Here is a 25,570-nt window from a genome sequence, read left to right on the forward strand (position 1 = left end):
GTCGCGAAACATACACGTTGGGAATTATTTTTTTGTGCTTAAGTGACGGCTCGGATTTGTTTTTTTTTTATCCAACGGTTAGGATCCACTATCCCTGAGTTTCGTCTTTTTTTAATCTTACGGCTATTACACTGCTCTCTTGTGCTTCCTAAAATTCATCTGACGGCATCAATTGCGCTTTAGGTTTTTACGCGGATCGCAAGAAATTAATAACTACTTCTCATTGGTGGATATTTTGTACTATGACAGCTGATCTCTTATAATTTATTTCAAGAAACCATAATCTCATATTTCATATGGTGAAAATCATATTTTACATTCCTGATCCATTAGTTTTCTACGGTGTCAAGTTCAATTTAAGGCCAGTATTAACAAAAATAAAACAAAAAACTAATGGATAAAGAAAAAACTAAGGGACCATTGAAACGAAAGAAAAAACTAATGGATAAAAAATATAAAATATAAGAATCTTTACCATTATTTTTGGGTCCAAAACTTACCATTATTAACAGCTGGCGATCCGCGTCAAAATCCTAAGCCTGATTAGAGCCGTCAGATGCACACGAGAAAACACAAGAGAGCAGTGTGAGAACCGTAAGATTTTAGAAAGAGGAAACACGAGGATAGCGAATTCGAACCAACTATGCTTCGCAACCGTACCACGCTATAAATACATCATAACCACTACACAGTCACAACTTTATGAGAATTTGATTTGGTCATAAGAGAGCGAAGAAGAAGAAGAAAGAAAAAGTCAAATCAGGTAACACAATGATGCTCTTGTTTCTTCTTGATAGCGTTAGGCTTAGGGTTTGCTAAATGCGGATAATGACGATGATGATTCTTGTGACAGTGAGATGGCCCGTACGAAGCAAACCGCTCGCAAGTCCACCGGAGGAAAGGCTCCGAGGAAGCAACTCGCAACAAAGGTAGGGTTTTCATTCCCCGATTTCGAACGGCGTCGATTATAACGAAATCATAAATTAAAGATCGAATCGTCTGTTTGTTTGTTTCTGTTACCAGGCCGCTAGGAAGTCTGCTCCGACCACCGGAGGAGTGAAGAAACCTCACAGGTACAGACCGGGAACGGTGGCGCTTCGTGAAATCAGGAAGTACCAGAAGAGCACAGAGCTCCTCATCAGGAAATTGCCTTTCCAGAGGCTAGTCCGAGAAATCGCCCAGGACTTCAAGGTTAGTATAATAAATTACGCTTCTGTAATATCATCCACATTAATTCATCTCCGGCTTATGATCCTGATCTTGATCTGGTGTTTCTGTGTGTGCGTTTAGACGGACCTGCGATTCCAGAGCCACGCTGTGCTGGCTCTTCAGGAAGCCGCGGAGGCTTATCTCGTAGGTCTGTTTGAGGACACTAATCTGTGCGCAATTCACGCCAAGCGCGTCACAATCATGCCAAAAGACATTCAGCTCGCCAGGAGAATCAGGGGCGAGCGTGCTTAGAGACCGTAGACATGCGAATCCGCGTCTTTTCTTTGGCTTCGGTGTCGGTGGTGTGAAGTTCTTTTATTGTTTTGATTATTCAGTTTCTGTCTATTATGATTTTTAGGGACCCCAAACTAATTCTGTTTTACTAGATGTTTTGTGCTTCTAATTCCGGTCTCTTGGTATAAAAAAATACTCTTAATGCTTTTGTGGTCTGTGACATTACATGAAAGGATGAATGAACGATGAATATGTGTTTCAGTATTTCGTAGTATTGGAGTTTTCATTCTCTCTACTTGCGACCATTATCAATCAGGATATCGTTTCTTGTTAATTTTTCTCTAATCTTAGTCTTCTCATCACAACTATTTCAGTATGATTAGCACAGACATTTTCAAAGATTCTCAATTAAATTTTCAGTAGGCTGATTACGCGCAAGATGTGTAATTATCAATCTGAATATGGGAGACGATATTGTGTAGGAAATATTTAGATTCTCCTGCAGAGTAGTCAATGACGAGTATTTGTTTTTTTTGTTTTTTTTTTTTTTTTTTTTTTTTTTTTGTATATTTGGCCGTCATGTGTAATCGATGGGCATCATTCCATTGGAAAACATTGTGGCATTTTGAGCAGAGAAGTTAAGACTTTCGCCTAAATAAAACTACGAATTACAAGGATCCTCTTCTTTAGATCGTGTGCCTGTTTGTTCGCACTTGATCATCATTTCGTGTTTATGATGTCAATGAATTATTTTTTGAACCTCAAATCAAAGTCGTTATCTCTGATCTCCTGGGTTTTTGTTCGTTGAGGAGGTCCGATCCACGAGAATTTCTTACATTTGAAATAATGGGAATAAAGAGGACTGATTTTTATTGAGTGGTTGATTTGCGGAAATTATTTGAGGGACTTCTACTCATCAAAATGAGAAGCAGTATTATATCTATTGTGAAGATGTATACATCAAATCGGTTTATTGATTTGCCAAATGGAGTTATATTGAATGGGAATTTTATGCTGAGTCAGAGCATATTGTAAAATTAAATGAATGTGCTACGAAGATATATGAATATATAGAAGTCCCACATAATAGAAATAGAAATATGCGGATTTTTTTAGAGCATATATAGATCAATTTTGAACGTGTGATCTGGTTTTATAAGTCCATCTCTACCACGCAGTCCCACCCAGCTGAGTTCGTGTTGGCTAGAAATTTTAAGCTCCAACTCTTTATGTCGAGCCGGTTTGTGTCTTGCTCAAAGTCCAATATTTTCCTTCCATGATTTTCCTTAAATTTTCAATAAAAGGAAGCTACGGTTTTATTTTGTACACTAAGCAATAATTTTGAATATATGTAACCATTGTGCATTAACTCACTTTAATGCAATGTCGAGCATTAATGAGGAACATTTGGAACTTTGGTAAAGACGTCTTTTTTTTTTCCCAACTCAAAAATCTTCCAACAATTGTCTTGCTTTCTTTCCTTCCAGCAAGACACTTGTCTTGCTTTTTTTACTTCCAACAATTGTCTTGCTTTTTTTGTAGTTTGATGACAGTTTTTAGTGGAGGTCATATTTGCCAAAGTCGAGCAATAAGGTGCATAGTTCGTCATTGTATCTTAAGAGACTTTCACTCATTTAGGATCCGTTTAGAACTGAAAAATAGGAGGGAGGAAAAAAATAAGAATTTGTTGTATTTTTCTAACTTTGTTTGGATTAAGAAAAATAAAATATTCTCACTTAAGGTGAAAAAATTAAGAGAATGGAGCAATTCATAAGGTAAGAGGGTAAAGAATTTAACAAAATAGATAATATTGAATAAACTTGTAGCAAAAAAACTAGCAACCATATATACCTGAAATATATTAGTTTAACAACAAACATTTAGATAGCTGGGAGAATCTGAGTCTTATCAACTGACGGACGCAAAAAATTACGAGTATAAGAGGTAATGAGTGAGATGGAAAATGGGCCAAACATAAAATATTTTAAGATTCGTACTTAAGATCGATAAGTCCCCACAATATATTGCTAAGTCTAATAAAATGAGTCTATTCCAATATAAAATTTGATCTAGAGTTTTCGGATATGGGATTGTTAAATATTAATGTTCGTCTCAATAGTTTCCTCATTGAATAATTAAACTATTTTTTTTATCAACACAATTGTAATGGTCCCAAGAAAAGTTTTTTTTTTAAATTATTTGATAGAAATTTTATTTTATTATTATTAAAAATGCATTGCTAGCTTATATATACGTATAACTGCTTAAAATTAATAAAAATATATATTAAAATGTAAATCAAGTGCAATATGAAACTTGACTTGACGCACCAATTAAGTAATATTCCATAATTTTTAGATTCCCTATTGAAGAAGAACGAGCGTAATGGATATATCCTATCCTAAAGTACAATCGTCAAATTCAACGGCTATGCGTATAGCTAGCATTTATTTGTGAAGTCAATAACGATGCCCGAGTGAATATTCTTGTGAAACTTGTTATAGTGCGTCCGATTGCTAGTAATTAATTGCAAACAATAACGTGTCAATAACTTTTTTGCAAAAATAATTTGTCAAATGGTAAATAATAATTTTTTTATATTTATTTTAGATTTTATTGAAATTTATTTATAATTTATCATCTTAATCTTTAAAAAAATATTGTTTTCGAAAGAATTTAAATACGTAATATTTAAAAAAAAAAACAAAAACACACACATTCTTATATTAAATTCAAATTTTTTTTCTAACGACGAAAAAATGTTACTGTTATAATAATAATAAATTTGTCAAAATAAAATATAATAATAATAGTAATAATCCCTGACCTGTGACTTGTGAGTTGTGAGTGGTGCATATTACCAAACATATAACAATAGTCTCATAAGTTATTTGTGTTCCACGTGTTTGTTAGTTGCATCAATACGTCACAATTTTGGTATGCTTAAGCAGGCCTTAAATTATTATAAATTGACTGATACACGAAGAGATCATTTTATATTTCCACTTCTCCCCTTAAATTTCTTGATACTACCCATACAAAAATTCAAAATTAATCAAATAAATAATAATATCTTATATGTAGTTATGAAACTACCCTAACTTCTCACACCCAGAAAACGTACACATTCCAGTATCATATATATACCTCGACGAATGATCCGAGCTGATGATAACTTCAATCCAAAGTTTTAAATACTGTTACAACTTACACATGATGTGCATATGATGGAGAAAGTGCTTATTTTATAGTCATATCGATGGAGGAATAAAAAAATCAAACGTAAAACTGGGTATTTAAGAAAAATCTAATCAAATGTAGAATATATGCATATTATATATATATATATATATATATATATATATATATATATATATACAAAACTTAGAATGAATTAATGTATTTTTTTATATAAACGAAATTACAATTTATCGATCAACAAATAACTGTTCCTATATATCTACACGTAAAATAGAAAAGTATGTATTTTTTTTTATATAAAAAAAAAGAGCTCGAAGTTTTTGTATTAGAAAAAAATGGTATAACACTCTATAAAAATTGTACATTTATGATAAAATCTCAAGATAACAAAGATTAAAGACTAAAATCGGATGAACTCGAATTATGTGAGCCTCCGACGAAATTATAAGATAAATCACACTAAACTTCAAGTAACACAATGACTCTTTTAACAAACTCTCGGAGGTTAATTATGTAAGGTAATAGCTACAAGTGAAAGATTTATCGAAGGTTAATTGATAATTAATGAGTAAAAGATTTATAGTAGGTGAGTTGATAATTAATGAATAATAACCATAGATGTATAAACCTTTGCTTAAAATTATAACCGAAGAAGGTGATGATATTATTGCACAAAGTCTTAACAATTTATTTTCTAAAAAAAGTTCAGTAATTTCTCTCTTCTACCGACTTTTAGACGTTTTCAACTTTGCATTATAAAATTCAATTTTCGTTTTTTTTCCTTCTGAATGAAATTACCACAATAGCTTTAAAAATTGTAATTTTTTTAGTCAGTTTTAGTTCGGCAACAAAAATCCCTCAAGTTTTGCATCTCTAGATCCATTTAAAAGACTTTGGGGGAGTAAATACAGCTTTCCGTTTAGAATGGTATAGGGTTTATACGTTTGGATTTGGTTTTATTAGCTTTAGGAAACAAATAATTGTCCAAAGTACTTACTTGCACGTTAAGGCAATTCATACATAAAAATATATGGTCCCAATCCAATAAGTATAGAAAAGTGGGCCACGTGCGAAACTAAAGAAAGGTACTTAAGCATAAAACTAACTAATGTTAGATTATCATTGGGGTTCGGAAATTAAGTTTTTAATCCGCAAATAATTGTCCTCTAAATTTTTGTACGAGGAATAATAGCCGTGAGTCCGTGACTTGTCTCAAGCTCGCAACACTTGTCATATTTATTATTAATTTATTTATTTATGTTTAAGCTCTTCGGTCTTGCTTTTAAATGGGCCCCAGAAATGAAAGAGAAAAAGAATCTTTCACCTATAAAGAATGCACCCAAGTTTGTCGTTATTCCTTTTTTTTTTTTTTTTTTTTTTCTATTCTCTTTTCGGCAACCAAAAAGTTGCCTACCCTAAATAGAACTTCAAATCTTCATGACATTATTATCGGTTTGAATTATAGATGAAGTGAACTGCCATCGTAAGATAGAACTTGTTAGTTTTTGGTGTTAATCTATTGGGAATTTAATATTGTTCAAATATGCATGGTCATTCTGTATACTCATCAAATCCCATTTTGACCTTTTAATCTATGTGAATAATCGTATTCCGAAAGTAAAAAGTTCATTTATTTCAAACCTTTTATGGTAATTAAAATTTCGCTAGGTAAATATTTTTTATTTCAGGTAACATATTAGGAAATATTTTATTGTAGTTTATACATGTGGATCAAATTTTTATATTATTGCAAGACTGAACGTTATATTTGCTTGAAATATATATGTGTATATATGTAAATAATATAGTACGATTATTAATAATATAAGAAAATTGAAAATTTCTATAGGAAGCTCTGCTTTTACAAAATATATTAAATTATTCATGATTTAATTATTTTACTTTTAGTTTTACTAATTGTTAATCATTCATTCAGTAATTTCATCTAAGAATTATTTTTTTAGATTTGTATAAAACTTACCGAACATTTTCATCCGAATTCAAAAATATTTTATACCAACCACAAATTTTTTTCTACAGAAAAATGATTTGATCAATCTTGGAGAAAGGGTTTGAAATAACATAGATGTGTCCTTAATCAAAATATAATCTAATTATTCAAATATAAAAGTTAAAAGTCAACCAATAATTAGTTTTTTCATTGTATAACGCATAGATGTTATCTTAATATAATTATTAGATAACTAGATCAATTTTTTAACTTAAAATATCTAGATAAGTCATATACATATCTTCTTTTGACGACGTATCGTCTTTAGTAATTAGTTTTACAATTATTAAGGTAGTTGGTAATTTTTTAAATGGTAACGTTAAAAAATGAATCAACACTAAAAATCGATGCGATTGTGGTGAATTGAAGTATTTATAAGAGTCAAGAGCTTCGAAGCGACTAGGCTGAGGCTGAGGGCGTGATAATGATGGGCACTCAAACGTTCAACAAGCTACATGTTTGCAATAGATTTTTCGTAGATTCTTAATTTGGATGTTTTTCAATTACTTATGTGAAGTCTTAATACGAGTTTGAGTTTGCAACTGGGTCTTCAGTGCTTCGATTTTATGGACTTGACTCGTTGCTTTTGGATCATTAATTAAAAAATTTAAAATAAAAATGTCACGATAGGAAACTAACGCCATACCTTAAAATATTGTGATTAAGAAACGTCATACCATAAAATATGATATATGATGTATGTATATGTGCACCCATCGTTTTTTTTTTAGCCATGAAAAAAAATATAATAGATGGTCGTTCTTATGCATTATTTTTGGCTAATAGGAAATTCAAATTTGTCCTTGATGTGAAAAGGAATAGAAACACGACATGAGGGTACAAATTTGATTTGAATAAATGATGAGCTCATATTTCTGAAAGAAGAGTTGAGACTTGAGAGGTGAGTTGAGCTTTGCTGGGTCCCACTGCCATTCTAACTGTTTCCTCTCAGCCGTCCACGTCATATCTTCTGTCATCTTATCACCTCTCTCCTCGTAGTCCGCAACAATTTTAGTGACTTTTTTTTCCTCACAAACCCCAAAACTATACAATTATTAAAACATAGCCCCGTACATAACGCTCCCATCACCATCTCCATGGTATTGAATTGCACAACTATATGAATTATTTTGATTTTTCTGTCTAATAATAATAATACCAAAGGACCACATGAACACACTTTCTATTTTATTTCATCTTACCTTGACATGAAGCAAGAACGAACGTGTTTTTTTTTATTCTTTTCATAATAACTATTTATAAAAATAAAGTAATAAGAGCCCCCCCAGTGTTTGAAGATGCTCTAAGAGCCCAGTTGTGTCGAAAGAATTCAAAAGCTAAAATACAAAAAAAGCGACGTCGTAATAAAAGGTGAGAGACACACGTACGAAGCTAAGCCCACAAGAAGAAGTTTTTTTATTCACTAATACAGTGCCACGTGGTGTTTTCAGCTCTGTTATTGGGAATTGAGCAGAGAAAGAAGAGACAACCCAGCTATTACTATATATATATTGGCTTACTTCTACTTGTAGTAATAATTCAAAGACTTAGTGGATAAGAAAGAGAAGAGAAAAAAGAAAAGAAAATTTGTACACAGTGGCGTTATTGGAGCCTGAAAATCTCGGGGGTCTGGGGATGGAACGATACGAGATAGTAAGAGATATTGGTTCTGGAAACTTCGGAGTCGCCAAGCTGGTCAGAGATAAATGGAGCGGTGAACTTTTTGCTGTCAAGTTCATCGAGCGAGGCCTCAAGGTTCGATGATCGAAATCAAATTCTCGTCTCCTTTTTTGTCTCGCGAGTTATTGATTTTTTTTTTTTTTTTTTTTTTTGAGTTTCGCAGATCGACGAGCATGTTCAGAGGGAGATCGTGAATCACCGGTCTCTGAAGCATCCGAATATCATAAGGTTCAAAGAGGTAATTAATTGATTGATTTAGTGTGTATATCAATCATCAAAATGCTAATCTATTGAGCTTGATTATGAGTATGATCAGGTTTTGCTAACGCCGACTCACTTGGCCATAGTCATGGAATACGCAGCTGGAGGCGAGCTTTTCGAAAGAATTTGCAATGCCGGCAGATTCGGCGAAGACGAGGTAATCTATACTTACATACATATACACACATATATACATTGATAATGAACACTGATATGGTGATTCATGATGAGTAATGAATTAGGATTGATTTTTCATCAACAGGCCAGGTATTTTTTTCAGCAGCTGATTTCAGGAGTCAGTTATTGCCATTCCATGGTATATTTTTTGCCTCAGCCTTTTGACAGTTTGATCCATTCATTGACTTGTTGTAGAAAACATTGAGCTGATTAAAATTGAAAATATAAAATTGAAAATTGTTGTTGCAGCAAATATGCCACAGAGACCTCAAGTTGGAAAACACTCTTCTCGACGGAAGCTCCGCTCCGCGTCTTAAGATCTGCGATTTCGGTTACTCAAAGGCAATTAGATTACTAATTTAATAATTTGATTCATTGTTTATGCGTTGTTTTGATGCGGAATTTCTTGTTAATTGTCATTCTGTTTTCAATGTGAGATTTCTAACCAATTTTCGATTTTCAATCACAGTCGTCGGTGCTTCACTCGCAACCCAAATCAACGGTGGGAACTCCGGCGTACATCGCGCCGGAAGTCTTATCGAAAAAGGAGTACGATGGGAAGGTGAGTTTGAATTTGAATTGAGTTGAGTCAGACTCAGTGAGTCGAATCGATAATGGTGTGCGATTTGCAGATAGCGGATGTGTGGTCTTGCGGTGTCACTCTATATGTGATGCTAGTCGGGGCTTATCCATTTGAAGACCCTCAAGATCCAAGGAACTTCAGAAAAACACTTCAGGTAGTTTATATTGTCAACAAACAATTAACTTTATACTATATGACATGACATCTTATTCTGATCTCCCATAATTTGATCTTTTTATTCCTTTTTTTTCTGTGACCGGCAGCGAATTCTGAGCGTTCACTACTCGATTCCAGACTATGTCCGCGTTTCGGTGGAGTGTAGACACCTGCTCTCTCGCATCTTTGTAGCAAGTCCTGAAAAGGTATTATTTTGGTCCATTCCTTCCTATATCAGGTTCGATCGTTTCAAAATAGTTCGGAAAAATCGAGACTAGACTAGACCAAATAAGAACAACAAGACGAAGAAAACCGCTAGCCCCAACCATTTTTCTGGACTTTACAAATCTAATTAAGATAAAATGACTAAAACATTACAATCCGGTTTATTGGTGGTGCAGCGAATAACAATCCCGGAGATAAAGAAACACTCGTGGTTCCAAAAGAATCTGCCGATAGAGTTCACGGACGAGGGAGAGGAAAGCATCGACGCACAGACACAGAGCGTGGACAATATCGTGTCCATAATTCAAGAGGCGAGAACCACGGTCGGAGGTCTCGGGATCGGAATATCGGCCACGGGAAGCATGGATCTCGATGATTTGGACGCCGATTACGACATCGACGATGTCGAGACCAGCGGAGATTTTGTTTGTGCATTATGAGAGCACGTAGTAGCAGAGACTATAACACACACAAAAGTGACACACACAACAACAAAAACACACTATGTAATGTATAATGTATTTATGTATGTATGTATAAAATTATGATTTTCCCTTTTTTTTCATGGTAAAAACCCAACCACCTTATTTTATTTGCTTGCCTCCTATGAAAATTTGCAAGTCTCTTATATTAATATCCAATTCTATGTGAAAGTTCTTGGAGGTTATTTATATACATGCTATGTACATTGTAGTCTTGTTTTTAGTGACAGTCACATGGGGTTTATTGATATCAAGGTTTACTATATCCGTCTTGGTGGCTATTTATTTATGCTGATAAAACCCAAGCAACCTTACTTTATGGATGTAAGTTTGACTGTTTCAATAAAAAAAAAAGTGCATGTTGGAGAATTGACTGAGACTCCATAGTGAATTACTACTGTTTGATTATTTAATGCAAAAAATAATCAAACATAACGTTTTGTGAAAATAGTGGTGGAATATATTTTCATTATAAGTTCTTAGACTATTAAAATATATTTGTAACTATCAATTCAATTTAATAGCAATATATGTTCATTTTATTTCGGGAAAATACAGCGATAATAGTGTTTTTTTTACTGCAACATTTCAAAAATAGTGGTGGTTTAAAATTAGAGACTGCGATTGCACGTTGCTTGCTGTTTAAGCTATCTTTGTATTTTGTTCAAGCTAGATTAGATTGAAACCATTCATTTGTACTATTTCAATTTGTAAACACTCAAGAGAGTTGGGATTAAAGGAAACACAAGGGCTCATTACGGGAAACACGATTGGGAATCTTAGATTGGTTCGTACCAATATCGGGAAAGTTCGTTTTGGGATTGAGCGATTTTCTTTATACTCGGGGTTAAGTGTGGGTGATAGAGGGTGTATTGATCAATGAAATAGTACAAATTAAACTACAGATTGAAGAGTTTCGGAGATTATACTTATATACTGAATCTCAGAAATAAATTCGCCATTCTTGTTATTTTCTTTAATTACTTGCATCGCACGCTATCATGGGCTTGTTCGTTTGTGAGTTCTGTAGTAACAATGGTGCAGATAGCCAATTGGGGAAACATCACCTAAGATAACCATTTGCAATTATTGTTTACCTAAATACGCATATGCAATATGTTCTTCGAAGTAAACACTCTTTTGTCGAGTCAATGCAATCCGGTCAAAAAGCAATGTAGACCCAACAACGAGTTATAGACAGTCCTCAAATATTTAATCATTTATTTGCAATTTCTAGGTAATTAGCTATTAATTCACTCACACTCTCATAGTCAAAGCTGAATATATATCAATCTGCTCATAACTTGAGTCAGTAAACATGGCATAATTAGTCAATATTCCAAGATATATCTAATCAGTGATCACAGATCACAGTTCACAACAAGAAAGAAAGTGGATCATATCCGTTGCTGTTGTAATTATTGGTTCGCCTGCAATTAGTCCTAATCTCACCGGGCTTCCCAGACTGCAAATCCCCCATCTTCACCATCGCCGCCGCAAAAGCCTCGAAGAACTCTCCCTGGTCGCGGCTGAACCTCTCCACCCACGGCCTCGTCTCGTGCCACGTGTACAGCGTCTGATCGGAGTTCAGAAACCCCCTCCCGGCCACGAGATCCCTGAAATACTGATTGTCGAACACCAGCGGCGTCGAGTCCAGCGGACCCGTCACGTTCTGGTCGACTCGCTCGGGACACAGCCGGGTCAACTCGGCCCGGAAACCCGGATCCATTTCCGGATCGGGGATCTTCCCTCCGTACAGCCTGAACATGACCGAGAAGCACCGACCCTCGCCGATGGAGTGGGACCCGGAGAGCGCCACCAGGTCGGCGGCGGAGAGGCGGAATCGCCGGAACAGGGTCAGGAGTGACGTGGCGTTCGACCTGGGGCTGGGCATGACGTCATCGGAGAGGTCGTGGTACGCGGAGAGGGAGTCCAGTCTCCCGAGCTTGACCTCCCACCGCGGACCGCCGGTCAAACCCACGGCGTCCCTCGCCGCCATGACGATGACGTCAGCGCACGAAACGGTTCCTGGTAATTAATTAATTGATTTATAATTACGCTGGTGATTGTACAGATGGCAGTTTCGTTTCGATTCATCAGCTGTAATATATTACCTGGACAGGCCGTTTCCAAGGCGGCTTTGGCTTCGTCGATGACGTCGTAGGATCGGAGAGAGTTTATGTTGGAGAGGCTTAGTTTTTCTCCGGCCATCGACGGAGTGTCGTCTAGGAGCATCGAAGCGTCGCAACCCTAATTTTGCAAGTTCAAATTACCGTCAGAAAACAGACATAGCAGAAGAAATAAAAAAAAAAATTAACCTGCACAAAGCAGTCGTGGAACTGGAATCGCATGACGGAGGCGACGCTGCGGGGCTCTCGGAGAAGAGCCTTCTTCATGGTGTCTCCGACGATGGACTCGGCGGCGGGGCAACTTTCTGAGTAGTATCCGGATCGGAGATTAGCGCTGGACGACGACACAGTCAGTGTCAGTGTGATCAGTATCAGACCAAGCACCACACAAGTATAAAAACGACCACCACTCATCATGAATATTTTCATTTGATTTTTGTTTACATGTGTGCCTATCTTCTATTTCCTCACTGCCGTGTATATATAGAGGGTTTTTATTATTATTATTATAAATATTAGACAGTGCTGAAAACTGCGTCAAATATTGCGACACCCCATTGTGAGTCTGTGACTACGAGACACTTTATTTGTTCTATTCTATTTCTATCTTTCTTTTCCACTCAATGCGTTCCAGGTAATTAATAATGACATGTAACGTTTTAGTGATTTATCTTACGCGTATTGATATTTGTGGGATTTTTACCGCGCTCTAATTTATAGCGCATTCCATTTCCATCTATAGAAAGAGAAACTTTATTTCTTATAGGAGGTGGGATAGCCCATTGCAACGCATTGCCCTTCGGCTTAAAAATATTTAAAGACGAACACAAGTTGTTCTCAAACAGCGAAAATCACAAACTGCCTATGCAACATTTAATAAAATTTTCTCAACGCAAAAGAAAATATGAATAGATAAAAATAAATAAATAAAGCAAAGCATACACCGAATTTGATCTCATGTATGTGAGGAAAATACAAAAAAAAAAAAATTATGATATATTACGATTCATTCATCCAAATTTTGTTTTTGACAACACAAATTTGTGTGTGGCTGCGCGCGTGAGAGAGAGAGAGGGGTTTTGTAAATTTCACACAGGATCTTCATGACAACGAGAATAATGATGCTGTAAATAACTAATAAGAAATTGTATATAATCTGAACAATTGTATATAAAATGAAATTTCTTTTGCAAAATATTCCCTCTTTTTCTCTGTGTCCTACTCCTACTCCTACAGGCTATATATATATATGTATATATATAATATATATATATATATATATATATTTAGCAAATGACGTTTTTGCTACGCAACCATTTCCATTTTTTTATTTTCCAAAAATAAAAAACCTTTTCCATCTTTTTCCTATGTGGAAATAGTATTCAATAGCATTTTTTTGTTATTTTTTTAAGGAAAAATGGTATGAAGTAGCCAATTCAAACAATGACTTTTGCAAAATAGCCATAGTTTCATTAGGTATAACAAAATAGCCAATTGAGAGTACTGCGACTTTTAATCCTGCCTCGATTAATTTTAATCCAGCCTTCATAAAACTTACATTATGTCTTTATAGTTCGTTGGGATTAAATTTAATCCAGCCTAGATTAATCTTACTTTGACTAGTTTACTTATAGTTGACAAACTATGGCTATTTTGCAAAAGCTTAAGTTCTATTTGGCTATATAGCCGCTTGACCCTTTTTTTAATATCAACCGTTGAATTTTTTATTTTTTATTTCATAAATAATCGTTTTACTTCTTGAAGTATTAATTTTATCTTTAATAGCGGTTAACCATACTTCAATAAATGTTTACTAAATTTAATAATTGTTAACTATATTTTAATAGTTGTTAACTAGATATCCATAAAAATTAACCATATTTAAATATATCAATATTTTTAACTCGATTTCAATAACTGTTAATCAATTTAAAAAAACTATTAATCATATTTCAATAGATATTAACTAGGTTCAAATAAAATTGATCAGATTTCAATAACTGTTTATCAAATTTAGAACATAATGGTGTTTATGTATGAAAAAAGAGAAACGATTACTGCTAAAATATTTTGAAAACATGAGTGAGATATGAAAATTTGACGCGCGTTTTAAATTAGCTATGAATTTTAATTTTTTCTTCTCAGACATCAAGGCCTCAACTCAACGGTCCACAAATCATTCAATGAGATCTACTTTACATAACGTGTATATAAGAAATTTGTAATTGATCAGTCTCTTTTAAATTATAAACTAAATTATCATTTAATTAAAAAAATAGTCGATTTTGTATTGTTTTCTCAATTTGTCTATTTTATCACTAGAGCGTCTAAATCATGTAAACTCATAATAAATCATCACTTTCTCCAAAATATATGCTAAACAGTCAATTGAATTCAAATATAAAAAATTTATATTAAATTATTTCTTAATTCATATACATGTTAGGTCTTATCAAAGTTTCTACACTAACCTTTCAAAGCGGATGTATTCTCTCGAATAGAAAACCAGACTAATTTTTTGATACATAATTATGCTGCCAAGACATTTTTTATATATATATTTTTAATTTGGGATGTTTAGACGTAGAGTTATATAAAAAAAATCAAAATTTGTCAAATAATAAATTTTTGATAAATTTGAAATAAACGGTCACGAGATTTTATTAACATAGTAAAAAAAAGATTAAGAGTTGTAAATAATTGTTAATAATTATAAATAAACCATTAAATTCAAATACTTTAAATGTATAAATAAAATGCTAAATACGTCCAAACAATACCAAATCATGATAATGATTATTTATCTAAGATGTATAAAAAATTGACTATTTATAAAATCTTTAAATTTTGATAATTTAGTTACTTATAAATTTTTATAATTTTCTATCTAAGGTGCCACTATAAATTATAAAATATTCCATATTCGATGTCTGTATGTTTTGGCCTGAGTAGTCTAAATGTGTTTTAAATGAAACCACTAGTCAGAATGGAATTTATTATATTATGCGGTCGGCGGATCCTGAGCATTAGAAGAAAGTAGAAATACCACTTCTGTTAGAATGTTTTCTATTGTTCAACGGAAGTGGAAATTCCGTTAAGTAATTCTTTGTATTCTGTAATTAGCTTATGATTCCGAGGTCAGTGGTGGTGGTTATATGGTCTATCCAAAGTTCATTTATTTTGCTTTTGAGTTTTGTTAAGATGCTTCAAAGTTGAGTAACTTGAGTTACACACTTGACTTTGTAGCACCCAATAAAAGAACACCAAAAAGGTGGATGATTGAAAAATACGTTTTGTCTTTTCATGAATGTCCAATGGCAGTTACTGTGTTATTAGCAATGAAACTTTTTTTTCATCCATCAGAAATGAAGACCCTGTTAAAAGGAAAATAAAAAAGTACTCTTTTGAATTATGTTACTTTGAAAATTGCGAGTTACTTTGAAAATTGCGAATATTTTTACAAAATTTATAAGTTAAATATTTTTTTAACATAAATTATTATTTGAGAACGTTTTTTTATGAATAAAATTGTAAATATACTAAGTTATATAATATTCTAAAACAGTAGATAATTTTTTTAAAAATATTTGTAAACATAAAAAACAATAGTTCTTTAAGACTTAAAAATATTAATTTCGCGATAAAATATAAAAATAGTTAGCAAAAAACATCACCAAAACTAGAGGAATTATAATATAGCTAACGTTTTATAAATTTTGGTAAATAGTCAATTCGTAATTATTGTTCATATGTAAGTGTATATATTGTGTAAATATTGTTTATATGCAATACAAAAATATTGTGAATATGAGTATTTATAAAAAAGATTATTAAAAATAGACTAAATAGCAAACTAAAAGTACAAATAAACTTATATATGGTAATGGACCCTTAGAATATAGCCTTTTATTTTTGCAATAAATTAAAAAAATGAAAAAAAAACATTGGTATTCCACATCTTCAAACTCAACCTCAATTTTTATTTTTTGCTCGAACAAACTCAACCTCATTGGTTCGTTGGACTTGGACAGCCAATAGAGGTCAATATAAGATGGCCCAAAATAAATTAGGCCCAATTAATTGAAACCTAGCCCAGAAAGAAACTCAGACAATGCTTCGCAGAAACGAAACACAGCAACACTGAAGAAGAAGAAGAGAAGAAATAAGCCGAAGAAGAAGCAGAACAGCCATGGGAAGAGGAGGACGCTCTCGAACTCAACGACGCCATTTCCGGCAGAACAGAGAGAACGTTTGGAAACGATCGAAGTCCGAACCTTCCGACCAGAACGATTCCGCCACCGGCGATGCACCTCATCGCGCATGGGAGCCCTTCGCCACTCAAAACCCTATGTTCGACGAGTATTACAAGGTCTGTTCGTCTCAGCTCGGCTCAGTTATCACTTCGTATCTTCTCTGAATCAAACGAGTCTTTGCTTGCTCTGTAGGAGCAAGGGATTGTGTCCGCTCAAGAGTGGGACTCTTTCATGGCGATGCTCAGAACTCCATTGCCTGCTGCTTTTCGAATCAACTCAAAGTCATTTTCGCATTTCCCTGAGAAATTCAAGTTTATTTTTGTTGCTGAGCTAAAAAATGAGAGTGGCTGAGCTGATCGGGCGTTTTATTCTTTGTTGTTGCAGTAGCCAGTTTTATAAAGATATTAGAAGTGAGTTAGAGAATGACTTTATGGTATCTCTTCAAGCTGAGGCTATCGATGGCGGTGAAGTTGACGCTATTAGGCCGCTTCCTTGGTATCCTCACAATCTCGCATGGCATTCCAATTTCTCCAGAATGCAGCTGAGGAAGAACCAGAGTTTAGAGAGGTCCTAAATTCTTTTCTTTTTCTCACATAATATGTGCCTTGTTGTATAAGATTTTAGTTGGTCTTCGTCTCACCATATTCATATTACAGGTTTCACGAGTTCTTAAAGCTGGAAAATGAAATCGGAAACATAACAAGACAGGAAGCTGTCAGCATGGTGGGGATATCAATTCAGTAATTTTTAGCTTAATTATTTTATTTCGGAAATTCCGGGATTCATTTCTTGACTTAGAAATTGATTGGTATTCTGTTCAAGTTTCGCATTAACGGTTGTTGTGGATGTTGCTACAGGTACCGCCGCTATTCCTCGACGTATCTCCGGACCATTTTGTCCTTGATAGTAAGCAACAATTCATTTCTTGTTCATATGCGTCTGAATTGAAATTGAGAACATAAAAAATCATAGATGGCAAGCTTAGTCATCACTTATCTTCATAATTAATGTTAATTGTATTTTTAAGGATGGAATAAGTACTTAAGAGGGTCTTTTCGACAATCCGAACCTTCTGATAATTTAATTATATGTTTGTATTTCGCTTTTTCCAGTGTGTGCGGCGCCTGGTTCGAAAACATTCCAGTTGCTTGAGACTGTATACCAGTCATGTAAACCAGGATGCTTACCCAATGGATTGGTTGGTGTCCAATATAATATTTTTGCTCTCTAAATATATTATGTGTATTTCTTATAGTGATCCATTGTTTTGTCATCATGTTTTCCTTTCCCGTTAGATTGTAGCGAACGATGTCGATGTTCAAAGGTGCAATCTTCTTATTCACCAAACCAAACGAATGTGCACTGCCAACATTATTGTCACGAACCACGAAGCTCAACACTTCCCTGGTTGTCGTATAAAAAATAACGTTGATGCTTCTGGAGCGACGCTGAAAGAATCGAGTATCACTGAGCTCCAGTTCGATCGTGTGTTATGCGATGTTCCGTGCAGTGGAGATGGAACTCTTCGCAAGGCACCCGATATTTGGAGAAAATGGTATCAACATATGATCACACGTTACCTCACTTGGTTTATGGCTTGTTTAGTATTGTGCCTCTTACATTTTATTCAATGATATAGGAATGCAGGAATGGGAAATGGAGTTCATAACCTTCAAGTCCAGATAGCAATGCGAGGTGTGTTTTTTAAGAGAGAATATTCAGATGGAATTTTTTAATCGAAAAAAAATTCGGGATGTTTTGTCATGTAGCTTTGTACTTTAATTTGCCTATACCTATGACTTATGATGGTGATAACAAGTTAGAACGAAGAGCTTGTTGCTAGTTTTCGACTATGAACTTAACTCTTTTTATTTAACATATATAACCGGATATTTTACTCTGTTGCTGTTGCAGCCGTATTTGAAAACTTCCATGTAATTTTGCAAGAGTAGTCACTCATATTTCAAATACAATCGTCTTTTTTTTTATTTCTGTTACAAAAAAAAATTATTGAACTTTGACACTCATATGCTTATTCGTCCAAAAATACTATTTTTTCTTGAATATAAACAGGAGTTAGTTTGTGTCTATTGATGCCTTGCATTGGGCATTCTGAACTTACAAGAGATACTTTACTAATTCAGGTCTCAGTTTGCTTAAAGTGGGTGGGAGAATGGTCTACTCAACCTGCTCAATGAATCCAGTTGAGAATGAAGCTGTGGTTTCCGAGGTATACTTTTTATTTATTGATTTTTTTATAACTTTCTTCCATTATTTACTTGCTCTTGGTTATGATTATGAATTTTCAAGCTCATATGTTTCTGATGGGTTTTCGTTTTGGACTGAGAACTGCAAAAGAAGTTGAACTTTTGTCAAAGTAAAAACACTATCAGTTTATTGTTCCCGTTTATTTAAGTGATCACCTTTGTTAGTCTTATAGCATTATTCTATCTGCTCTCTTGCCAACTGTTCTAATAACTATTTTCCCATGCAGCTTTTGCGTAAGTGTGGAGGATCTGTTGAGTTAATTGATGTCTCTAATGAACTTCCTCAACTTCTTCGAAGGCCCGGTCTCAAGAAATGGAAGGTTGGTTCCAGTTCTTCTTTCAGTTGTAGTTTTGGACTAGTTCTGTGTTATATGGGAGATTCTAGTTAATATGTTATTTAATAAATAACGAATCTGTTCTTTGTTTCCTTTCCACCTTGCTGAATTATTTCTCTCTTGCTCCTAAAAGTATATATCGTGGATAACTATACCACTCAAAAGATTTTAGGTTCACATAGTTCTTGTTTGCTTGGTTTCCAAGCACATAAAAAAAAAAAAAATTAGGAAACTAACCCATTTAGACTTTTGGAATTACTATTTAGCCAACTTTCAGTAAATAGCCATAGACTTGACGTATTTACATATTTTTATTTTCCTTTTTGTTGTTGCCGTTAAGTTTTTTGAATGTGTAAATAATGTCTTATGGCTATTTACCAAAAATTTACTAAACGTTGGCTAAATAGCAAAACGAATATGTAAATAAGGCTATATATCTAATGGACCCTAAAAAAATCATGGATCTTTGCAATTTCTTAGTGATAGGAATCATTGATGTTTAGAGATAGTGATTCCCATAAGATAAAGCGTATTTCTAAGACTCTGATTGGAAAGTGAGTAGCGAATTATTCTAAACCGTTGTTTGAAACCCAAATTTCTGAAAATTTGAATGAAATGAAAAGGGTGAGGAAAAGTGGAGTGAAAATATAAATTATTTTATTGTGTTTGGAAGACATAAAAAATTTAAGTGATCAAATGGCAGTTTCTTTACTGCTTTCTAAAATAATGTTTAGCAAATTCAAAGAAAAAAAAACGTGGTATAGTGAAAATTAAGGAAGTAAAAGGATGAAGTCCTATGAATTCTATTCAATTTTTAATTTTTGTCACTATCTTCAAAATGAGAATGGGATCCACAGTTTAGTTGCTGATGAAAGTTATTTACTCCAAGAAATAGAAGGAAATGTCACGGACTTAATGCCCCCATGTGCGGAACAGGTACGAGACAAGGGTGCTTGGTTGGCTTCCTTCAAAAAAGCATTAAATTACCGAAGGAATCTGATTGTTCCGAGCATGTTCCCTTCTGGGAGATCCGGTGATGTGGAATCAACCGACAATTGCAACGTTTCCGCGGAAGAATCACAAGAGAAGCAAGAGAATGGCAGTAAAAATGATTGCGCAGAAGAAACATCAGAGGCTCTAACAACTCAACCCGAGGATGAGCTCGTCGAGGAAGTTTCTGAGTTTCCGCTGGAGCGTTGCATGAGAATAGTGCCACATGATCAGAACACTGGGGCTTTCTTCGTTGCTGTCCTCTGCAAGCATTCTCAGTTACCAGCAACAGGTATGTTCACGGCACTCAATTATAGATAGTCGTTAAATTAAGCCTGAGCTTGGCCTATATAAAGTCTTTTCCTTGATTTCTTTCTGTCCCGTAGCTTGTCAGGAAAAACCCAAGATTGAGAAGGAGAAATTGTGCTCCTCTAACATAGGAGCTGATGAAACGCTAAAGAACGAGCCAATCCAAAACTCCCCGGATGAGATCATAGAAGACACGAACGGAGGCTTGGAATCCAACTCCGCCGATGGAACGGAGTATAAAAATTCGGAGGTTGAGCTGATGGACGACGAAGTCGAAGAGGTGGGTCCCGAAGTAGAAGCTCATATCAAGGAAGAAGAACCTGGCGACAAAGCTAAATCAGATACTACCGGCGAAGTCAAAGCCAAAACCAGCGGAGGAGGTAAAAGGAAGTTGCAAATACAAGGCAAGTGGAAAGGGGTCGATCCCGTGCTTTTCTTTAAAGACGAAGCGATCATCGAGAGCATTAGGGCGTTCTACGGCATCGACGAATCGTTTCCGTTAACAGGTCTTCTCGTGTCAAGAAACCTGGACAATAACCACGTGAAGAGAATATATTACATATCTGAGTCAGTGAAGGACGTTCTTCAGCTGAACTTCTCGGTGGGGCAGCAGCTCAAGATCGCCTCGGTCGGGCTCAAGATGTTTGTAAGTCTACAAAATTAAGCTCATTGTAATTCTGTAACTTCAAATGCTTTGAATGTTGCTAAAAAATGATTATATATACATAAATGAAAAACAGGAACGTCAGACTTCAAGAGAAGGCAACTCGACACGGTGTGCGTTCCGGATATCGTCAGAGGGACTTCCTGTGATTCTCCCGCACGTCACGAAACAGATAGTCCATGCAAATCTCCCCGATTTCAAGCATCTTTTGGAATACAAATCCATCAAATACGCCGATTTCGTGGAGCCTGAGTTGGGCACCGCGGCTGAAGCCTTGTCGCAGGGCTGCTGTGTGGTGGTTCTGAGGAATGGTAATATAACTTTTTTTTTTTTAATAATTCTATTTTATTTGGTTTTTATTTATTATATATTACAGATTATGAAGGGGACGAATCGAGAATTGCGATTGGATGCTGGAAAGGCAAGTCGAGCCTGAGCGTGATGGTCACCGCCATCGACTGTCAAGAGCTGCTCCAGAGGCTTGCAAGCAGACAGACAAACAAAACAGAACAAAGCATGGAGAGCTAAGAGAGAGTGATTAGCATGTTTGAGTTTCTGAAGCATTGAGGACAACACAACACATTCGTTGGATTATCATGTATTTTTATTTGGTTTTGAAATGAGAACCAAACCAGTCAAATTTTTGTTGTTGCAACACTTGTGAAATGAATACCTTCTTTCGTTCTTTCTTTCTTTCTCAACATATTACCAAAATTATGAGAACAGAACAAATTCATAAAAAAAAAAGAAATCGAAAAAACAAGCACGCAAGCCTAAATAGACAGTGATCGGTAAAATAATATAATAAAAGTAAAAAAGAGAAAAAAAATAATCATCTTTCTTCGGAGCTTCCATTACGTACAGCAAGCTCTCTTCTGCGGTATGATCTGAGCCGGACCGGGAACGAGAATCTTCTTGCCGGAGAGAGACGCCGGATCGGCGGCAGCGGCGGCGCCTTCGGCGGCGAGCGTCTTCCTGTTGACGGTGTTGAAGATCTCAGTGAGAACTGTGGTGAAAGCGGCTTCAACATTGGTGGACTGTAGAGCGGAGGTCTCGAGGAAGAACAGTCCTTCCTTCTGAGCGAACTCCTTGGCGTCGTCGGTCGGCACGGCTCGCTGAGATTCGAGATCCGACTTGTTTCCGATGAGGATGATGACGATGTTCTTGTCGGCGTGGCTTCGGAGCTCTTCCAGCCACCGCGGGATGTGATCGAAGCTCGGCCGCTTCGTGATGTCGTACACCAGCATTGCTCCCACGGCTCCTCTGTAGTACGCGCTCGTTACGGCTCTGTATCTGCGCAATCAAAATCATCCAATCAATCCAATTATCATCATCATTATCGTAATCTTATATCAATCGATCGATTGATCGATCGAACGAATTGTAGTACCTTTCTTGTCCGGCTGTGTCCCAGATCTGAGCCTTGACGCTCTTGTGCTCGATGACGAGAGTGCGCGTCTGAAACTCGACGCCGATGGTGGCTTTTGAGTCGAGGCTGAACTCGTTCCGGGCGAACCGAGCGAGAATCTGAGATTTTCCGACCGCCGAGTCTCCGATCAGAACCACCTTGAAGACGTAGTCGATCTTCTGATCTCCGCCGCTCTTCGCCATCTCTCTCTCTCTCTCTCTCTCTCTCTCCTAACTCACAACTCCAACTTCTTTCTCTTTCGTTTCTATTCTATGGTCTTATTAGTCATGTCGACACTGTCTGAATAGTCTCTTCGCCCAATCACAGGCTGTCAATTGAGACACGTGGTGTTTACTCATAGGGAACCGTGAAGCGAACTTTGCGGTGCGTGACAGCGGATTGTACGCCTATTGAAATAAGGCGGGTCTTCACTTTTCTCTTTGTTTGACTATTCACGGTCTTTACTCTCACTTACTTTCACATGCCATTCTCTCTCGACCACTTCCACTCTTGCATCGGTTTCAAGGTCATAAGGGCTCATAGTCCAACCTTCCGCCATGACTTTTTAACCTTCAAAAGTTTTAATATTTACATAACTCTCCCTTTTTGAGCTGTCCAAACTCTCATTTTGTACCCTTTTCAGACTACTATATACCATTGACACTAGAACAAGAATAAGAATAAGAACAAGAACGGAGAGGAAGAAAAATCCTCGCAATGCATGAGCTCAGCCGGCTTTTGCTTTCTCCAAAGACTCTTCTGTGTCGTCTTTCTTCCTCTTCTTCTCTCGCAGCAAAATTCATTAGAGCTTCATCGGTTTATAGAGACTCGTCTCTCTCCTATACTGAGACTGGCCATAAAGCCGTGTCGTGATAGTGTTGTAGAAATGAATGAACGAGAGAGAAGGAGAGAATCAGAGTATGAATGAAGAATGATAAAAGCTTCATTGAATGTAACAGAGTTAACAGTTATTTATACAAGATCAGAATTTTAACTGACATTTAGCTATCTCACTCACTCTAATTACAAAGAAAGCCATGCAATGCTAACTATTAGTGAGCTGCTGAGTTGGCAGAGCCATATGGAGCTTGAGTCAAGGACCTTGAGCTTGGAGCATAAAACTTCAAAATAAGAGCTAGAGACTAGTTTAGTGAAGATGTCTACAATCTGATCAATAGCTGAAATATGTTGAACTTTCAGCAGATTAGCAAGTATCTTCTCTCTCACGAAGTACAAATCAAGATATATGCTTGGTTCGAGCATGTAGAATTGGATTTGCAGCTAAGTGGAGAGTGCTAAAGTTGTCACACCATAGAGTTGAAATCTGTGGACATGAGATGTGTAGTTCAGAGAGAAGACTCGGTGTCCAAGTTACTTTAGATACTTGAGACGCCAGGTTTTTGTATTATGCTTTAGTTGAAGACCTCGACATTGAGTTCTGATTCTTTTATTGCCATGAGATGGGAGTTTGAGCCAAGATACGTAGAGCGACGATCTAGCTTGAGGTAGAGCGGCGATCTAGTGGATCGTAAGTCCAGTCAGCATCACAAAATCCCTTCAGAGCCATTCCAAATTCGAGTCATCTCGTGTGAAGCTTAGACCAAGATAAATTGTGCCATTCAGGCACCTTAAAATGCATTTAACAGATTTTCAATGATCTTCAAGAGAGGCTAATGCATGAATTCACACACCATGCTAAAAGCAGTACAAAAGCTGAGTCGAGGGCACTATTGAAGACCATTTTAGAATCTTTATGCTAGGAGATGTTATTGAAAGAACTAGGGATTAAAGTACAGAATCCCATCAAGATTCAATGTGACAACAAGGCTACAATCTCTATTTTCCGAACCCCCTTGAGTCCATTGCTATTTAGACTTCATTCAATTCTTGTTCTGGTATTTATAATGACCACAATCACATTACTCCATCCACCATTAATACGATCTAATTCGATGATTTATTATTATTAAATTTATTATAATTTTTTGTTATAATTTATTATATTATACGTTTAAAAAGATATTATTTTATACTTCTGGATAATGAGCTTTTACATGGGACATCAATATACTATACTTGTGAAAATGTGATAGTATTTCTTAAACCTAATTGCAACAGTTACGTGTTTAAAATATTTATTGTAAAGTAGTATTTTTAAGTTTTAAATATTTTTTTTTATGTTTACAGTACAAAAAAATAATTTAAAATTTTTAATCTATATTTAATTTTTTTTAACCGTTTTATTTATAAGAAAAATAGTGTCAAATAATTATTAAAATTCTGAAGAAAAAAATAAGAAAAATTTGTTGCAACTACTCTAATATCTTTTAACATTCTAGTCAAAATTTTATTTTATTAAGAAAATAGCTCACCAGACAGAAGTAAATTAACTTACTTTGAAAAATAAAATTAATTAAAATAATTAATTTAATTTACTTCGGTCTGATAGACTAATGTCACGCGCCTATGAAGTTGGCCAAGAGGCCGCATGACCAATCTGGCTCGATGAAGCTTCCATTTTACATGGAGGTTTTGGCCCGAGAGACATTTTGGCCCAACATTTTACAAGGCCCAAGGAGGATTTCGTCCAAACACATTCTAGAAGACTCTACAAGTCTCTCATACTCAAAGAACCCTCTAGAACGTGTCTTGGTTCAATGTATCTCTTAGGGAACATACTATAAAGGCCATTTTTGTACTTTTCCCCTAGGATTCTAGAGAATTCCTTACTTGTAACACTCCCTATAAATAGGGGAGCCATTTCATTTAGTAGGCATCCAAAAATCATTCTAACAAGCCTTGTATTCGGAGTATTACTACAAATCTCTCACTTTTAAACACTTTCATTCTTGTTTTCTCGATCAATTTTCCCCTTTCTTTGCCAAGTTTTCAGGCTGACTTAACCCATAATGAGCTAAGGCCGCACAGTTTATTCAAGCAAAATTAAGCACGTGACAAGTGGTATCACAGAACGATTACTATGACGAAGAACATGG

General features: G+C 35.4%; 5 protein-coding genes across 5 annotated transcripts; 3 read left to right on the plus strand and 2 right to left on the minus strand.

Moving 5' to 3' along the window:
* Positions 1-856: 856 nt before the first annotated feature.
* LOC149399419 (histone H3.3) lies at positions 857-1,461 on the plus strand. Its single transcript, XM_089610951.1, has 3 exons — positions 857-929; positions 1,024-1,191; positions 1,291-1,461. Exons 1-3 carry the CDS (start codon positions 858-860, stop codon positions 1,459-1,461), a joined length of 411 nt encoding a protein of 136 aa, XP_089467077.1. The 5' UTR covers position 857.
* A 6,386-nt stretch (positions 1,462-7,847) lies between these two features.
* On the plus strand, positions 7,848-10,469 carry LOC149399420 (serine/threonine-protein kinase SAPK1-like). Its single transcript, XM_089613484.1, has 10 exons — positions 7,848-8,026; positions 8,107-8,410; positions 8,499-8,573; positions 8,652-8,753; positions 8,859-8,912; positions 9,023-9,115; positions 9,243-9,335; positions 9,406-9,510; positions 9,620-9,718; positions 9,914-10,469. Exons 2-10 carry the CDS (start codon positions 8,291-8,293, stop codon positions 10,175-10,177), a joined length of 1,005 nt encoding a protein of 334 aa, XP_089469610.1. The 5' UTR covers positions 7,848-8,026; positions 8,107-8,290; the 3' UTR covers positions 10,178-10,469.
* Positions 10,470-11,428: 959 nt separating this feature from the next.
* Positions 11,429-12,994, minus strand: LOC149399421 (Peroxidase superfamily protein). Its single transcript, XM_089613482.1, has 3 exons — positions 12,538-12,994; positions 12,334-12,469; positions 11,429-12,247 (listed from the first exon to the last, which is right to left on the minus strand). Exons 1-3 carry the CDS (start codon positions 12,775-12,777, stop codon positions 11,595-11,597), a joined length of 1,029 nt encoding a protein of 342 aa, XP_089469608.1. The 5' UTR covers positions 12,778-12,994; the 3' UTR covers positions 11,429-11,594.
* Positions 12,995-16,438: 3,444 nt separating this feature from the next.
* On the plus strand, positions 16,439-21,852 carry LOC149399422 (uncharacterized). The gene is made up of 14 exons (XM_089613481.1): positions 16,439-16,717; positions 16,794-16,882; positions 16,986-17,168; positions 17,258-17,324; positions 17,459-17,507; positions 17,714-17,799; positions 17,897-18,156; positions 18,241-18,296; positions 18,746-18,831; positions 19,096-19,188; positions 20,140-20,485; positions 20,580-21,148; positions 21,243-21,477; positions 21,543-21,852. Exons 1-14 carry the CDS (start codon positions 16,538-16,540, stop codon positions 21,692-21,694), a joined length of 2,451 nt encoding a protein of 816 aa, XP_089469607.1. The 5' UTR covers positions 16,439-16,537; the 3' UTR covers positions 21,695-21,852.
* LOC149399423 (ras-related protein Rab11D-like) lies at positions 21,789-22,858 on the minus strand. The gene is made up of 2 exons (XM_089613485.1): positions 22,557-22,858; positions 21,789-22,459 (listed from the first exon to the last, which is right to left on the minus strand). The coding sequence occupies exons 1-2, from the start codon at positions 22,775-22,777 to the stop codon at positions 22,021-22,023; spliced, it is 660 nt and encodes a 219-aa protein (XP_089469611.1). The 5' UTR covers positions 22,778-22,858; the 3' UTR covers positions 21,789-22,020.
* Between the last annotated feature and the right edge of the window lie 2,712 nt (positions 22,859-25,570).

Source organism: Urtica dioica, chromosome 4 (assembly GCF_054948205.1).
Source record: "Urtica dioica subsp. dioica isolate 48M chromosome 4, U.dioica_male_clone48M_v1_H2, whole genome shotgun sequence".
Lineage (NCBI taxonomy): Eukaryota > Viridiplantae > Streptophyta > Magnoliopsida > Rosales > Urticaceae > Urtica > Urtica dioica.

Coding starts and splice junctions, on each gene's coding strand:
- LOC149399419 (XM_089610951.1), top strand. CDS start 858: ATGGCCCGTACGAAGCAAACCGCTCGCAAGTCCACCGGAGGAAAGGCT. Junction 930..1,023: donor GGAAGCAACTCGCAACAAAG/GTAGGGTTTTCA, acceptor TTCTGTTACCAG/GCCGCTAGGAAGTCTGCTCC. Junction 1,192..1,290: donor AAATCGCCCAGGACTTCAAG/GTTAGTATAATA, acceptor GTGTGCGTTTAG/ACGGACCTGCGATTCCAGAG.
- LOC149399420 (XM_089613484.1), top strand. CDS start 8,291: ATGGAACGATACGAGATAGTAAGAGATATTGGTTCTGGAAACTTCGGA. Junction 8,411..8,498: donor TCATCGAGCGAGGCCTCAAG/GTTCGATGATCG, acceptor TGAGTTTCGCAG/ATCGACGAGCATGTTCAGAG. Junction 9,511..9,619: donor ACTTCAGAAAAACACTTCAG/GTAGTTTATATT, acceptor TGTGACCGGCAG/CGAATTCTGAGCGTTCACTA.
- LOC149399421 (XM_089613482.1), bottom strand. CDS start 12,777: ATGAAAATATTCATGATGAGTGGTGGTCGTTTTTATACTTGTGTGGTG. Junction 12,470..12,537: donor TCCACGACTGCTTTGTGCAG/GTTAATTTTTTT, acceptor TTGCAAAATTAG/GGTTGCGACGCTTCGATGCT. Junction 12,248..12,333: donor CTTGGAAACGGCCTGTCCAG/GTAATATATTAC, acceptor ATTAATTACCAG/GAACCGTTTCGTGCGCTGAC.
- LOC149399422 (XM_089613481.1), top strand. CDS start 16,538: ATGGGAAGAGGAGGACGCTCTCGAACTCAACGACGCCATTTCCGGCAG. Junction 17,169..17,257: donor AAGAACCAGAGTTTAGAGAG/GTCCTAAATTCT, acceptor TTCATATTACAG/GTTTCACGAGTTCTTAAAGC. Junction 18,157..18,240: donor CCCGATATTTGGAGAAAATG/GTATCAACATAT, acceptor TCAATGATATAG/GAATGCAGGAATGGGAAATG.
- LOC149399423 (XM_089613485.1), bottom strand. CDS start 22,777: ATGGCGAAGAGCGGCGGAGATCAGAAGATCGACTACGTCTTCAAGGTG. Junction 22,460..22,556: donor GACACAGCCGGACAAGAAAG/GTACTACAATTC, acceptor TTGATTGCGCAG/ATACAGAGCCGTAACGAGCG.